We start from the raw sequence: 17,250 nt of genomic DNA, 5'->3' as shown, positions 1-17,250 counted from the left end.
TGAAAAAAGTAGATGGATGATCGAAAAATAATACTTTCCCAAGATCAGCATGAATGGCTTCGAAAGTCCTGGTGAAATGACTCCATAGGTTTCCATTCAATTCTTGTTGACAGATAAACATCTATCACATATACAACATATATAAATAAACCATAGAATCATTAAGAACATAAATAAACTTACAAAAAATATCTTACAATGAGCTTGCAATGTAGATGCTGGAGTAGAAGGATGCATGTGCATGTCTCTTGCATATTGCATCTTTTCATTCCACCCATCTTTTGCTATCTTGAATTCCAAGATACGTCCCTTCCAATGGTATTGTACTAAGCCTCTTCTTTGCCTTTTTATCCTATGAGGACCTTTGCATGATGGTCACATAGTCACCCAATCATTTAATTTGAAGTTTATATCTTTCCACACATCTTGATCATCTTTAACATTATGAAAGATGCATGATGAAATGGCATTAGGAGTGCGCCTCGGGCTAGACTATTATCTCGACATTATTAGATGATGAATAGAGGAGAGGATGATGTAAAATTACGACTAGAAGGAGGTGCAATCACGGTAGATTAGGGAATTTTAAATGCATTTACTCATTTTGGGAGGGACCTAAATTTCAAATTTTTATTTTTTGAAGTACTAACATTTGGTACATGGGAGCAGGACCTTGAAGTTGGAACCTACTAAAGTGACATTGAAATAGCCACACCATATCACATTAAAGTGGTGATGACCCACTAAAATAGCCAAAAACTAGTGAAGCTAGTAAAAAGTGGATATGACACCTAATGTCATATTTGTAGTTAAACGTTCTATTGGCCTAAAGCTTAATCAGTGATTAAAATGCAGCCCTTTTTTTTAACATTTTTGGCCCTAATGAAGCTATCAGTAGGGTAGAGGAAGAGAGAGGAGATCTATTGACTCTCAGTTTTTCAAATAAGATAGTGCACATAGAGAATGCATGCGAAAAATAATAATTACCCCACCACTTTTAGTTATCCCCCACTGTCTTTTCAGTTATGTACTACCTGATTTTATTTTCTTAGTTTTCAAATTATTTTCATTTTTTTCCTAATTGAAAGTTCATTTTCAAGTTGCAGACCACACCCCAAAAATCACTATTTCTAGTGGTCCAAAGTGTAACACCTTACCATGCATCCACCCATATCCTATTGAAATATGTAAGCTCGGTTTATAATAAGTGTGGAAAATCACTCTAAAAGTGCTAGATATTGTTTGGTGTGAGTTTTGGGCACTTATGTTCGAAGTGGAGTGCCACATGTAAAGTTAGATGGGTCAATAGCTATCTAATATCAAAGCATCATGTGTATGGAGCATATGCAATAGAAGAAAATTTATTGTTAAGTGTGCAACCTCTCTCTCTCTCTCTCTCTCTCTCTCTCTCTCTCTCGCCATGGAGTTCTTGGTGTGGTTCAACCAACCATAGTGTATGCTTAATCTATTGCACAATACCATGATTAACCTCGTATATTAAAAACTTTAACATGGTATCGAAGCTAGGGTGGGTTCTTAATCATGGTTCTATCTATGTACATATGATGATGTGTATTTACATTATTGGCTTGTTTATTTGATTAAGCATATATTTATGTTTAATCTATTTCCATTAAGAAAAAACATATGCACACTCATTATATCACTTAGATTGCATTAGGAGAGAATAAGAAGCTACCATTATCAAGTTCAAGTGGAGTTTTCACATCATTGGGGATGAAAATGGAGTCACCGTCTACACAAATGAAGCTGCCCAATCATCGTACAAGAAGTTACTTTGTGAAGTATTTTGCCTCATGTTTTGGATTGAGCATAGAATGCTCAAATTGGAAGGGTTGCTAATAGCTATATGTGATGGGATAGAAGAATCCCATGGATCTTGCTTGCATGGACAATGACACATATATAAAGGTGCACACTTGTCCAGAATGGGGCAAGTAAGTAAGGGCTAAAAATATAATCCAATATTTAGCTCATTGGGTGAGGCGAAGCTTGAATGTGATGCTCATGGAATATGGGCATTTGGGTAGAAGCCTTGACAACTTTCACATTGTTTGCACCTATCACTTCTATGGATAAGCTTTGAAGTAAGGACACTTGGATGCATGCTTGTCGAGGCTATGGTGGAACCTTGGAAGGAGGTTCATCATATAGGCAAAGGAGTTGCATAGCAGAGAAGCTACAAATGAAGCTCAAATGGGAGGTTACAACATAGGCCATTCTATTAGTCAATGGAGACTCACAAAGAAGGCTATCAAAGCAAGGTGAAGCACAACTCAAGAGTAGAGAAGTACACAATAATCAGCTCGTAGAAGCTTGGATTGTAGAAAGATGCAGAAGAAAATTAAGCGGGTGTCTCCCAGAGCAGTGTATAGAAGAGGATGGCTCAAATTGGCTATCAAAGGGGGCATATCTGAAAGCTATAAAGAGGGCATTGCCCCGGCTAGTTCAAAGCAACACGTAGAGGTCAATGTAGTCCTTAAAGAAACATAGTAGAGAGCATATCTTGAAGGTGACTCCGCCATAGAGAGGAAGCATGCTTTTAGTAATGGTCAAAAGCTCAGGAGAATTTGCACATGGTAATTTCAAGCTTAGGAAAGGAGATTTAGAGTAGCATGAGCCAAGCTTGGTTATGGCATATAGAGAGCTGACTGGTGCAGAGACGCAGAGAATGCGTTGAAGTAGATGTTTGCCGTGTGGGTCCCTGTGGCACGCAACAACATAAAGGCTGCAAAATTCTAACTTTGAAAAAGTCTGGCATGGAGAGATTCAAGCCTATATCAGCACACAAATAAAGTCTTTATGTTCATACTTCAAAGATAAGCATAACCCTTAGTAATAAATGCAAGGGTGGATGCACATACACAAAGGTTTTTTTAACCAATAAAGGCCAAAATGTATAAGATTTCACATAGATCCATAGCTCGGGTTTCTCCAAAATGTTATGTAATTTTTTTCACCCATGATTTATGAGGTTCCGCTATAGTCTACGAGCTTACACGGGAGCTCAATAGGCATTAAGTGCATGTGTGTAAATCACGGCCTTAGTATTTGAGATTATTTTGCAAGCAATTGGCTCATCACATGGGTTCACCATCGAGCATTGTGGCACACTCAAAGTGATGTCTAGTGGATTCCAGACATGGATTGACACATGCATGAGTGACCTAGGGAAGTCTAGGTGCACTTGAGATGACACTCCAATTTCACATTAAGGGGGAGTGTTAAGACAGATAACATTTGCATCAATGCAATGGTAAATTTGTGTATGGGTGAGTGATAGCACCTCACTTAAAAGGGGGTGTTGAAATATGTAAGCTCAGTTTATAGTGTGTGAGAAAGCACTCTAAAAGTGCTAGATATTGTGTGGTGTGAAATGGAGTGCCACGTGTAAGTTGTGTGTGTAAGTGGCCTGATCCCATGTGTACTCTACCCAAGGGACCCCTTACTAGCAAGTGAAACTAAGATTTATGTGATTTATCCTTGACCAAAAAACTAGCATGAGAAACCATGACCTAGATTTATCCTTGACACAGTATGAGGTAATCCCTTGAGGAGGGTATTGTTCGGAATCAAGGTCTTCCCTTTGTCATGTGTGTGAACCCACTCTTAGAGTGAGGAACTAAGTTTGTGTGTGAACCACCTCTTAGAGGGGTCACAACAATATCTAGATATTATGCTATGATGTGGCAAAAGCTATGATGTTAGCTAGAACTCTTTTGTACCTCTAAAAGGTACTTTACGAAACCTATGATGTTAGCTAGAACTCTTTTGTACTTATAAAAGGGACTTGTACTTCCTTGAATCAATAAAGAAAAATATCATATAATATTGAATCGTGTTCTTTCACTCTCTCTATAGCTTTCAATCTCTTCTCTCTTTATCTCAGTGTCACCTTCTCCAATACAATAACCATGGCTTTCATTTTTGAGCCTCCATTAGCTATTGTAAACCCTAACCCTAATCAAGCCTGAACCCTTATGAACCACATTAACATGCATTATCACTTTGTGAAGGGAGAAGATTCTAGAAGGTGATGTGGATTTGGTATATGTCAGCATAAAGAATCATGTGGCTGACATCTTCACGAAGGCATTGGGTATAAAGAGGCTCCAAAGGTCTCGTAGAAGATGTGGATTTTGTTTATGTCCACACAGAGAAGCAAGTGGCTAACATCTTCACAAAGGCATTGGGTACAGAGAAGCTCCACAGGTCTAGAGCTTACTTGGAGTACAGTGTGGAGTTGAGCTTGAGGGAGAGTGTTGAGATATGAGACATTGATGAGGCACATGGGTGATAGCTTTTGCACTTATGCCACTAGCACGATCGATGCATGGTTGATATGCGGCTAGTGTGGTGGATGACAAGTTGTGCAACATCCACATTGGAGCACTAGAGTTATGGCATAGTTATAGCACCAGCTTATGTAGTCAGGTTCATATTATGGACCGACCTTTTTAAATTATAGTTTGAGAGTACTTTCTCAGATAGTATGTACTTTTTTCTCTTTAGTTTATGGTTATAGAGAAGAGAAGAAGATAGAAGAAAATTCAGCCATCCATCTCTCTCTTATGCCTTGCTCTCTCTTATATGTATGTGTTTACTTGCAAGGAACTCAAGCTCTCCCTCTCTATGCATTCTCTTTAATCTTGCAACCTTAGAAAAAAACCAAGCTTGAAAATGGGGAACCCACATAAATAATCAATTATGGCAAAGGTAAAAGAAGGAATGAATCAAGATCTACAAAAGACTCTTAGAATCATCAAGACTTTGGTCAAGGAAGATTCGAGAGAGAACATCAAATCATAAGTTATAACCAAAGTTCAAGAAAAAGAGTCAAAGCAATCAAAATCCCTCCAAATCTTGGCTAAATTTTGGGTCATTTTGGTTATTTATAAATGTTAATACTCTCTCTCTCTCTCTCTCTCTCTCTCAACCCATGGTGAGGACTTACTTGCTTAGGGCCTTTCCATATCTCTCACATAAACTATCCTCCTTCATATGCAATTAACATGAGGTTTCACTAATTAAGAATCCTACTAAGCACTTTTAATAGGCAACTTCAAATGAGCTTGTATCTAAAGAATCAACTATCATGATAACAATCAATTCTACCTCCCCATAAGTGCATTATTAAGGGACATGAGGTGTTGCAGTTATAATCAATAGTAACTTTGTAGTAAATTCAAGAAATACATAGTTTATCTTTAGCTATATAAACTATTGTAATGCCTTTAATATCGGCCTCTTTTTTCAATATTAAAACTATTTTAATATTTAGATTTTTTATATGCTTACATCATGGTAGAAAATTAATTGAGTGCATGCATATGTTTATGTTTATTACCAATTGAAAGGACTATGTAGTCTTTGAGTTGATTATTTTAAGGTATGGTTATCAACCTCAATATTTTAATATATGTGCATGAGACCTAGTAGTGTAAAAGAATAAAATTTTAATAAGTTTAGCTAAAAGGAGAGAAGCAAGAGAAGCGAGAGTACATTTATGACAAAAATAGACTAATACTTGAGGAGAAAGAGAAGCAAGAGTACGTTTATGACAAAAATAGATTAGTACTTGCTTTTATTAGGTATATGATACAAAATCAAAGGTAATCCAATGGTCGGGAAACTTATTTTAGGAAACATACATACTTCAAAGATTTGCAAGAGCAATTTATTCGTTTTAGGCTTCTGGTTCATAGAAATAGATGGATGAGACGGAACCGTTCCCCATTTAAGGATTTTCTTATCTATAATATGTTGCTTGAAACTTATTAATATCTATTCAATCCATTCTGGTGTGGTGGGACGTCACTAGATTAAATAACGAAACAAATTTTTAATGAAAGTTCAATATCATATAAGAAAATCTCTCCCTAACTGGATGACCCAGATCCAATTACCGAGACTCTGCTTTATCTAGATACATATCTCGCGAAATGGGACACTTGTTTGCTGCCTGGAGTAATAAAATCGAGTTGGTGAAAAAAAGTATTATTCAATTAAAAAATAGATATTTATAATTTCACTCTTCATAAAGTTTGACAATTGAAGAAAATGAAATTTTTTTTAAATCATGAGCTATTATTGAATTTTCTACAAATTGGCTCAATTCCTTTGTCAAAGTCTCTCATCCATTTATTTTGGATTTTCATAATGCATTTTTTAAGGTGAGACACATATTATGCTTTTAATAAAATTATAGTCGTAAGATTTTAGAGTGGTGAAAAATAGAGTGCATGATAGTGTGCGTAGATATATGAGTACTTGGTTTATGAACAAGATTCAAGACAAGCATACTAATACACTTTTGAGGAAGAGAAGTGAGAATACATTTATGATAAAAATAGAGTAGTACTTTGTTTTATTAGGTGTATGATATAAAATTGGAGGTAGTACACCTATGCTTTTATTAGGTGTATGATACAAAAATAGACTAGTACTTTGTTTTATTAGGTGTATGATGCTAGTACTTTGTTTTATTAGGTTTGTGATACAAAATTGGAGGTACACTTATGCTTTTAATAAAAGTATAGGCATATGGGCATGTCAAATAGAGTGGATGACATCTGTGTGCTTTTGATAAGCATATAGTCATATGCTTTTGGATATGTGAAAAAGGGAGTGGATAACAAAGATTTGTGAGTGCTTGTCTTATAAGCTTCAAGATAAGTGTTGCCATATATATAGGTAGTGATGTGTGTGAACACACTTAGGACCACCGAGGTACTTTTTCCCTCTTTAGGAGGTTTTTTCCCCCGGCTTGTATATACGCCCATCATTCTAGGGCTAACTTATCTTTTGTACATTGACACAATCTAATACATTGTGTGTTGTGTGCATTCTTGCTTCTTCTTCTCCAAGCTTTGTGTGCTTTCCTGCAACCCTAATTCCAACAATTGGTATCAGAGCAAGCATCGGCTCCCAAGGCTACGCTGTTAGCACCCTCCGACTCATGTTCTCCGATTGAGGTTAGCTTTCACGAGCACTTGCAGGTCCCTATACTCTGCAAATAATCCCGTAGGGCTCTCCATTCTCTGAAATTGCATCTGAGGTTGTTTCGAGCTCCGTTTTTGCATTACAAGTTCTGTACAGGTGTTTTCATCACTTTGTGCAGAAACTTTGACGGTGCAATTTTCTGCAAAATAGGCATACGTATTCTATTGTGGACCGTGCTACATAGCACGAGTTGTTTTCTATTCAGTCTTTGCTTCATTATAGGTAGCTTTTGCATCAGTTTCAGTCAGTGGCCATGGCTGAAAACAGCAATGATGTATTTCGCATGTTGTCTCTGCTGATGACAAATTGGATGGAGACAGCTACCCACTTTGGGCATACATGATGCAGCATGTTTTGGTTGCAAAAGGAGTGTGGAACATTGTGCAGGGTATGGATGTATGTCCAGGTTCTGTGGATGTAGGATTTGTTGAGGATGTTGTAGGTTCTAGCAGCTCTACTGTTGTTTGCTGCTGTTTTACCCACTACTGAACAAGCTTGTTGGGATGGTAAAGATGCGCAGGCTCATGCCTTGATTACACTTTCTATCAAACGTAACATCACCCCACATATTCATTCAGCTAAAACAGCAAAACAAGCTTGAGATATTCTAGCTGGTTTGTATGCACATCATCGTAACGAGGCAAAAATCTCTTACCTGCATAAAGAGCTAGAATCAAAGATTATGCAGGAAGATGATGATATAAATGTTTTTCTTGCTGAGATTAAAGATCTCAAGGAACAGTTGATTTCTGCAGGTGAGATTATTCCTGATCATTCTCTTGTGCAGACTGTTCTTGATGCTTTACCTGAGTCATATCAGACTTTTGCTTCTACGTGGAGACTTGTTACTAAGGACAGACCTGATGTTGTCAAGTATGATACTTTAGTCAACAATTTCTTGCAAGAAACACACTCCAGGCAAAACAGGGCCAGGCAGCGTGCAGTTGATCAGGCATTTGTTGATGCCCAGCAGTGCCCAGCAGAGAAGAAGTGGTAAGGCAGCCCCTTCCACTGTTTCTTCTCTTATTAGTAGGTCTGCAACTTCTTCTCCTTCCACATGTAGCAACAATAAGTCTGAGAAGGTTCTTGATAAAGGCAATAAAAAAATCAAGTGCAACTATTGTAAGGTAACTGATCATGTCATTAAGAATTGCCCTAAGCTAAAGGCTAAAGAGGCAAAGAAGAAAGAGTCAAATGCAGCCACAATAGCGGATGCTTCTACAAATGTAGATTCTGCAAATGTTGTGCAGGATACAGAATGGGCATTTAGCGTGTATTGCCAGTATGACCCATCTGTACATGATGCATGTTTGGCAGTTTCTGTTGACTCTGATATATGGTATTTTGACAATGGTGCTACAAAGCACATTACCTCGCATCGTGATATGTTCACTTGTCTTGAGGCTGTCCCTAATGCGAATACTGTCATATGTGCCAATAATGCTTCTTACCCAATGAAGGGCATTGGTAAAATTATGCTTACTGCTGCAAATGGCAGTGCTTTCACACTTTTAGATGCTTTGTATGTGCCAGGGATAAAGAAGAATCTATTGTCTGTCTCTCTGTACTTGCTAGACTTGGACTTGTAGTCAAATTTATGGATGACAGATGTACTGTTCATGATTTGACTTCTGGTGATACGATTATTGTATCTGGCACCTTGTTTCGTGGACTGTATAGGCTCAATTCTTATGACAAGTGTGTGAAAGATTCAACAAATGCAGTTTCTGATGAAAAGGCAGTTTCAGATGCAAAACTATGGCATGCTCGTTTTGGTCATCTGAACTTTGCTAGTTTGTTGCGTTTACAGAAATTTGATATGCTTGCTTCATTGTCCCCTCTTGAGGCACCATTGAAACATGTTTGTGAAGGCTGTATTTCGAGCAAAATGCAGCGTTCTGCGTTTCCAAAGGATGGTTCTGTGCGGGCCACTCACAAATTGCAACTTGTACATAGTGATGTATGTGGGCCTATGCAAACTCCGTCATTTGGTAAACACTTGTACTTCATGACTTTCATTGATGATTACTCAAGGCATGCATGGGTATATCCACTGAAGGCAAAGTCCGAAGTGTTTTTGTGCTTCAAATAGTTTTTGCTTATGGTTGAAAATGTATCCAATTGTACTGTGGGCACCCTTCGTTCTGATCAAGGGGGGGAGTACATGTCTAAAGAGTTTGATGCATTTTTGGCTAGTCGTGGGATAAAACACCAATGTACAGTGCCACATACCCCTCAGTAAAATGGTGTTGCTGAGAGGAAAAACAGGTCACTTATGGAGATGGCACGATGTATGGTCAAGAGCCAAGCTTTGCCACATACGTTTTGGTTTGAGGCTATCATGTGTGTTGTATATGTACTCAATAGGTGTCCCACTAAGGCCTTGCAGTCTGTTACTCCATACAAAGCTTGGCATGGCAAGAAGCCTTCTATTGGTCACTTGCGTGTCTTTGGTTGCTTGGCCTATGCTTTAGTGCCTGTGCAACAACGTAGAAAATTGGATGATAAGGTTGTCAAATGCATTTTTGTTGGTTACAGTGCTGAGAGCAAGGGTTACAAATTGTATCATCCACAGTCAAAGCGTATCTTGATTAGTCAAGATGTTTTTGTGGAAGATACTGTGCAGCCTTTGTTATCATGTACCAAAGAGACAAGTGTGAGCTCACGGGATGTCTTTGATATGTTGTTGCCTCTATTTACAGGTGGGAATTCAAATGTAAGTCCTAATGAGGCAAATCAAAGACATCGTAGCATTTGTGCATTGGCAGCTCATAATGGTTGGAATGTACATCAGTTGGACATAAAGACTGCGTTCTTGAATGGAGATTTGCATGAGGAGGTGTATGTATCACAGCCTTGTGGTTTTGTTCAAAGAGGGCAGGAAAACAAAGTGTGTAGGTTGAAAAAGGCTTTATATGGTTTAAAGCAAGCTCCATGAGCTTGGTATGAAAAGATACATGCATATTTGACTGCACATGGTTTTCAGAATAGTCCAACAGAAAGCACTTTGTATGTTAAACGTGTGGATGATGTACATCTAATCGTTGCTCTCTATGAAGCTCCTCAATCAGAGTTCGTTTGTTGTCGGTGCCTCCCGAAGAGCTCTTGACATGTAGTAGCCAAAGACAAAGGGGGAAGAGTAGATAAAGCTCTTACCCTTGTACCGCTTCCTGTACTTCTCTTGCTTGCCGCTCAACCCTTAGCATGAACTAGGCTCTGGTACCATGAAAAGATGCAGGGGAGAAGAGAGCTTGAGCTCTTGCAAGCACATACACACTCACACAAACCCTAGAAGAGAACACACAAGGTGAGAGGCTAAAAATTCTTCTCCTTCTTCACACAACAAAAGAGGTCTACAAAGAAGATAAAGTGACTCTAACACACATAATAGAGTATATACAAGCGGTCCATAATGTGAACACGCTAAGTGGAGTGGGTAGATGTGGACTAATCGGTGTAGTCTAGCTGTAGAATCTCTGGTGAAGAAATGTCGGTGCTAGCTACCAAACCCGCCAGTGATATAAATGTCGAACGGTCATGCAGGCGCCTCGTGAGTGTCAGCACATATGGAGCTTGACATCTCAATAGTGGTGGGATGGGTAAATGGCACTGGATACAAGAGAGAAGAAGAAGTAGTGGGTAAGGGCACATGAATTTGGGTAGAGGGAATAGGTATTTGTGTAGAGGACACCTGTGTACTGTGAGTAGGGGAAGAGAAGAGAATCCCCGAGAGGGGAGAATGGTGATTTTCCTACTGTGAGTAGGAGAATCCCCGAGAGGGGAGAATGGTGATCAATCTCCAAAAGCCATCACCTCGAAGAGAAAAAACAAAGCTTTGAAGGAAGAAAAAATGCAGCACTTGAGGCAGTCCCGTAGCGCCACAGGAAAAAAACGCAAGTTACTGATGAAAAACATAGCAAGTGAATAGTTCCTATATGCTGTAAACAATCAACATCAACATGGGGAAGAAAAACAGAGGTCCATGTAGATGTTTCCCACTCTGATACCATGAAAGAATGGGTACTATGCAATGATACCCACAAAGTAATGCTGCAAGAACTGTACAACACTGTGTATGGACAGTAAGCATAAAGGAGAAAAGAAGATCACTATTGAATATCACCAGAGCAGGTTGTACATGACGTGGAGCAGCATGAGGGTGGTCCCGTAGGTGTTGCCTATCACTGTAGAAGGTGAAACTAGATCTGAGAATGAGGCTAAGCCTAGCCACCTTTATATAGGTGGGAAAGGACTGGCCAATAGAAAATCAAAGGACTGGCCAACAATGCATAAAAAAGCTACAATGATGCCTAAAAATAGGTTAAAAAAATGTAGTGCCTAGATGCATATACACGGCTTCATATGGAGCAAGATACAAGCATGAATGTGCATGGGAAAGTCCATCTAGGGATGAAATAATTTCCAACAACCACTGATGTAGAGGGGAGAGAGAGAGAGAGAGAGAGAGAGAGAGAGAGAGAGAGAGAGAGAGTATTTCATAATCTCTTTCACTCTCTCTCTACACACACACACACACACACACACACACACACACACACACACTATAAAGGAAGAGTTTACAAAGCTGCCACATGGCAAAATTTGGAGGTTCTAGAAGAGGAGGAGAAGGTTCGAGGAGGTTGACCATTGGTCCATGGGGTAGAATTTGAATTTGAAGGTTTAAAGAGACAGTCATTTACTTAAAGTCGATGTCTTTTGTATCTTGATACTTCTTATTTCGAATGTGCGTATAAATCTGTGTGAAGCAGTGTCAGAAATAAACATTTTTCTAACCTTTGAAAAAAGGATGACCTTCAAGCCCAACCGATTTTTATTGAAAAAATGCATAGATTAATCAGTTCTATAACTAAAACTTGAAAATTTTGAATCTTTAAATTGAAAACTAGGCAAAATTATCTCAATCTGAGCCATGATAATTACACCTAAGGACGATTTTTTCAAGACACTGGTGTGAAGGTTCAACGTTCAAGGGGGGAGAAAGAAAATTTAGTTTCATTCGGTTTAAAACAGTGCTCATGAAAAATGATTTTTTAAGCAAGTGAAAAAACCCCCCACTTCTAATTCAAGCCGGGATTTCTATTATAGGCCGGTTTTCAAAGCCAAAACAATAATACACCGGATTTCTATTATAGGCCGGTTTTCTAAGTACATCGGTTTTTCAAAGCCAAAGCAACAATCATTTTGGTTTTTAAAAGAGAAGCTCTTAGCTAACCAAAAACCATTTAAAAAACACAACTCTAAAACTAATCCTCTTTTAGTATGTTGCCAAACAAAGCTATTTGCATAAAATAACCACTCACAGTCGAGACCAACTCAAATTTCCTGCCACTTTCCCATTTTGTACCCATTGAGAATACCTCCAAGAGTCCAATGCGAGTCTAATGCATATTGACACATAACCGATCACGCAACTCGCACCACCACCATTTCTTTAATAACTAACCAAGCAAAAGGGCAGTGGCGTCTCCTCTTACCATCACTCCACGCCCCTGGGGGGTGGGGTCTTGCAACGGCTAGAACTTGGGTATATAGTATATAGTATATATATTTTATGTCCTTGTGAAGTAAGGACATACTCATACATAACCCTTGAAGAAAAGGGAAGACTTTTGTCCTACCTTGAATATCAAGTTTTAGGATCAAATTTTCTCTTTGAAAAATGATTAGACAAATTTTTTTCCTTTAGGTCCAAAGCGGGTTTTTAGTGAGCACGGAACTTTAAAAGACTTGTACAACTGAAATTTGCTACTTTTTTTTCTATTTTAAAGTTTGAACTTCTTTATTTCGATTGGTTCTTCCAACGTGAAGAGGCCCAAGTTTCAAGGTCTAAAATTTGAGGAAATCCCGAGCGTAGCTTCCGTTGAGAAGACTACTTCCTTCTGTGCTCGAGCCTTCCATGAAGTGGCCGGTGTGTCATGGAGACCTCTGATCTCTCTTCCCAACAGGTCTGGTTCCTTGATCAGCTCAACGGACAAGCGACCACAGAGTCTAGTTATGATTCCATGTACTCTTCTTCATATTCAAGCATCTCAACCCCCAACCTATATTGGGCTGAGGACTGTAACTCTCCCTTCAATCATCAGACCAGGTCCTTCTCCGAGCTTGCTATGGAAGCAGATCTCTCAAATAGCATGCCTGTAGCACAGAATAGCGGCTTCTTAGCCCCTGAGGGGTCTTCTCATGTAGACATAGAGGCTGTCCTGCACAGTACCAGCAGTGAGGATGACATGGGCGATTCAGGCATTGCCCCTTTTGAAGAGGATGTGGTCATGGACCCTGTTTTAGACTACATCAACGAGATGCTCATGGAGGAGGGGATGGAGGATCGCTTGTGTATGGAGAAGGACAGCACCGCCTACCAGGCCATTGTGAACGGCTTCTACGAGATCGTAGGTGAGCACTCGCCCGACTCTTCTGTCAATTCTAGTGAGGATCCCTCTCATCCGTGTCCAAGTGAAGATATCAAGAGGCTTCTGGAAAGGGATGATGAGTACAAATGGATCGATCATTTTCTCGATTCAAGCCCTTCCACTCCACTTCCAGCGAGCAACAGCTCACACTTCCAGCAGGAAGAAACAAAGGGATCTTCTGCCCAGTTCTCTGCAAAGTTTGAGGACGATGGCGGTGCAGCTGGTGCTACAGTTTTCTCGTATAGTGAATCCTTTTTTAATGCTCAAAATAGTCCACTTCAGGTGAATGTGTTAGCCACTCCTTGTGTTCAAGTGAGTATGAGTTCAGATGTAGCTGAAGCTTCCTCCACCTCAGATACTGCCAAGACAGAGAGGCTATTATTACAGAGGAAGGGCAACCATGCAGGAAGCTTGATTAGTCATGGGGGATTGGAAGATGTAAGGGCTTCCAACTCAGGGGTGCAGCTGGACAACACAAGATACCTTTGGGAAGAAGAAGGTACTACAGCTGCTGCTGCTGGCCGCAGTGGTCATAGTAACAGGGGAGGGCAGCAACGGGACAACGGCCTTGTTCAACATATTGCAAATTGTAGGAGCTCTACCGACGGTGATCTCTCGTTTGTGAAGAACGAAGATCTCAAGGTAGAAGCAGATTACGCAAATCTCTATGTTGGGAAATTGTTGCCAAGGAGCTTAACAAGAGACGGGACAAAATATTCAGCACTGGGCAGTTCCAAGGAGAAAGTCAAGGTCAATACCTCTAATGGGGATGCGGCAGTGGGGTCTGTGGATCTGAGGGATCTACTGGTGAGCTGCGCTCAGGCTGTTGCGGGGGGAGATGTGAGGAAAGCCAATGAGGTTCTGCAAGATCTCCGCCAGCACGGTGCTTCTCCAAATGGGAATGGGCTGCAACGCGTGGCGCACTACTGCAGCGAAGCGTTGGTGGCCCGCATGTACGGGACGGGCGGCCTCCTTTACACTGCCTTATCCAACAGCAGGCCATCCGCGGCCAAGCTGCTCAAGTCCACCAGGATGGGGTTCGAGGTTTGCCCTTACGGGAAGCTCATGCACTATTTCGCCAATCAAAGCATCCTCAAGGCTGCGGAGGGAGCCTCGCGCCTCCACGTCGTGGACTACGGCATTCTCTACGGCTTGCAATGGCCCTGCCTGATCAACGCGCTCGCAGACCGCAAAGGGGGCCCCCCTATGCTGGTCATCACGGGCATTGAGTTCCCGCAGCCGGGCGCCAATCCGGCCGAAAAAGTGGAGGACACAGGCCGGCGATTGGCGGAGTACGCCAGTACCTACAACGTACCCTTCGAATACCACGCCATTGCCACCAGCAAGTGGGAGGATGTAGAGCCCGCCTCGCTCCAGCTCCAGCAAGGCGAGGTGTTGGTGGTGAATTGCATGAAGAGGCTCCGCCACCTCCTGGACGAGAGCGTTTCCGAATCTAGCCCCCGCCAGAAGGTGCTTGGCAGGATGCGTAGCCTCAACCCTAACCTTCTTGTCGTCGGCGTGTTCAGCGCAGGATACAACGGGCCTTTCTTCATCTCTCGCTTCCGGGAGGCCCTCCAATACTACTCCAGCACATTCGACATGCTGGACAGCACGTGGGGCGAAAGCCCAGAGAGGATGACTGTGGAGAGGGACGTCTTCGGCCGCGAGATTCTCAACGTTGTGGCTTGCGAGGGTGTTGACAGGGTGGAGAGGCCCGAGACCTACAAGCAGTGGCAGGCTCGCATCCAGAGAGCTGGCTTCGAGCAGATGCCCATCTCTACCACCATTCTGTCCAGAGCCAAGTTCCATGCGAAGAATCAGTATCACAGGGATTTCGACGTTCACGATGATTCCAACCGGTGGATGTTGTTGGGTTGGAAGGGCCGCTCTCCTCTGGCAATCTCCGCTTGGAAGCCCAGCTTGGCCCACAGAGTGCTCGAAGAAAAAAAAAAGAGGGTTTTTTAAACCGCCAGAGGTAAGCATGTCTGACTGAGATGTTAAGTATCTGATTTTTCATATACTTCAGTTGTAAAACCGGAATACAATACATTTACGCCTTTATTTTGATTGGTTGAAAATTATGTCACGGCGCCGACCCACCATGATGTATAGCGTACCTGGACCCACGTCGGGACTCGTTGTGGGTGCCTTTTACTTTGACCCACGAATAACACTGTTGACTCCTCAGAAATGTAGTCATAGAACATGTCGTAATTATAATCATAGAGTATCCTCCTCACTAAATCACACATGATATTTTTGGGAAGGGGGGACCATGGGATTGACGGTGAGGAAGTCGTGTCACGAGGCCTATCTTTACTCAAGGCCATCCGTGTTTACCTCAACTCGCTCGAATTCACCTCTTGGGTTTCGAAGCCATGTGGCTGCATGAATGCTCTACCGCTACGCTACACGCATTTCGTAGTTCCACGGACGTGCGACTTGCTTATAACCCAACCCACGCAAAACCTGGACTGCCCGAGTTCACCTCACATGCTTGAGGTCACTTTTTATCGAAATCATACGGCTTGTCGTGTTTCAATTTGTGCACCTGACTTTCGCGTCGTCCATCCCATGGCCCCTCGTGTGATTTAGTGAGACGGATAGAGTATGCTACACGATTAATCTATCTAATAGTCTCTTATTTTTATGAGGTGACAATAATTATGCATGCGCATAGAATAATTGTCAATAGCCTTCAGGCGTGTAGTTGAGTTGCTAGAACCATCAAATTCCATGATGGGAACCCGGGTTCAATGCTAGTGAATGGCACACTTGTTGAGTGATGGACTAGATCCATCCTCCCAACAAGAATAATTGCCAATAACTATCAACAAATGCACATTCTTAAAAGATCAATTCACTCGCATTTTGGTCAAAACATATTTACTCAATCCTTGTATGTTTCTAGACATTGAGACACATGAATTTAGACCAAATTTAACTCATGTTTGTACTTATTTGTAAATGCACGTACCTTGACAAGGGGTGTGTTTTTGTCTTTAGAGTCGAGCATTGACTGTTTCTAGAGATTAATGTATGCACGTTCATACTAGTGTTTGGGAAAAAATATTTTTCCAAAAAGTGGAAAACCATTATATAAAATTTGTAAATTATTTATAAAGGAAAATCTTGAAATCTGAAGGTATTTGTTCTATAACTTCTCAAAATTTTGAGGTACCTTCAAGTTTTACATTTGAAGGTATTTTTCAAAATATGCAGGTGCAAGCTGCACTAAACTCGGTTTTTTTTTCGAACACTAATTTGTACCTAGATGACTAATCCTACATCTATTTCTAGATAACTGTCCACGCACGTTTCTCAACCTAGCATATGCCACGTATTGCTTAACTTAGCTTATGCATGTACTCAAGGGATACATGTACCTCAAAGTTCAAGCCATATGCATGTACCTTGACTCAAGGTACACACATTTCTTAACACAAAGAAAGTTTTAAGATTGGGTAGAAATTGAGATTCTAGAGCTTGTAAAACTTTCATCAGTTCACATTGTATCCATCTCCTACCAACCCCTCATGCAGGTGCACTCAAGAAGGTTGGTCAGGAATAATCCTCTGTTTAAGAAAAATGCATCTAACATTGATCGATTTTAAGTTTCCTCTATGAATGGTTGTCTACCCAGTTGCGTCCTTAGTTTTTTTGGGGAATGCAATGGCTGTTAAGATTCTTAGAAAAATACTAGAGTTTCCATAAAGTAGGTTGAACAATTATTATTTTTCTTAGGAAATTGTGTCTTGTCGATGATTGGGATCACTTTCTTCTCACTCCAACCTTC

At 40.8% G+C, this 17,250-nt stretch overlaps 1 protein-coding gene and 1 pseudogene across 1 annotated transcript; both read left to right on the top strand.

Annotated features, from left to right (window-relative positions):
- The window catches only part of LOC147610718 (polyadenylate-binding protein 2-like), a 205,369-nt pseudogene that overhangs the window by 49,336 nt on the left and 138,783 nt on the right, over window positions 1–17,250 (top strand).
- LOC147610720 (scarecrow-like protein 14) lies at window positions 10,015–15,471 on the top strand. The gene has a single exon (XM_086785185.1). It carries the CDS (start codon window positions 12,960–12,962, stop codon window positions 15,417–15,419), a length of 2,460 nt encoding a protein of 819 aa, XP_086641311.1. The 5' UTR covers window positions 10,015–12,959; the 3' UTR covers window positions 15,420–15,471.

The sequence above is a fragment of the Cibotium barometz genome, chromosome 48, assembly GCF_041138505.1.
Source record: "Cibotium barometz isolate CiBa-2024 chromosome 48, ASM4113850v1, whole genome shotgun sequence".
NCBI classification, from domain to species: domain Eukaryota; kingdom Viridiplantae; phylum Streptophyta; class Polypodiopsida; order Cyatheales; family Cibotiaceae; genus Cibotium; species Cibotium barometz.
The sequence above is the reverse complement of the archived record's forward strand: the minus strand, read 5'-3'. Positions and strand labels throughout refer to the sequence as shown.

Excerpts from the sequence above, each read along its gene's own strand:
- LOC147610720 (XM_086785185.1), top strand. The coding sequence starts at position 12,960 with ATGGAGACCTCTGATCTCTCTTCCCAACAGGTCTGGTTCCTTGATCAG.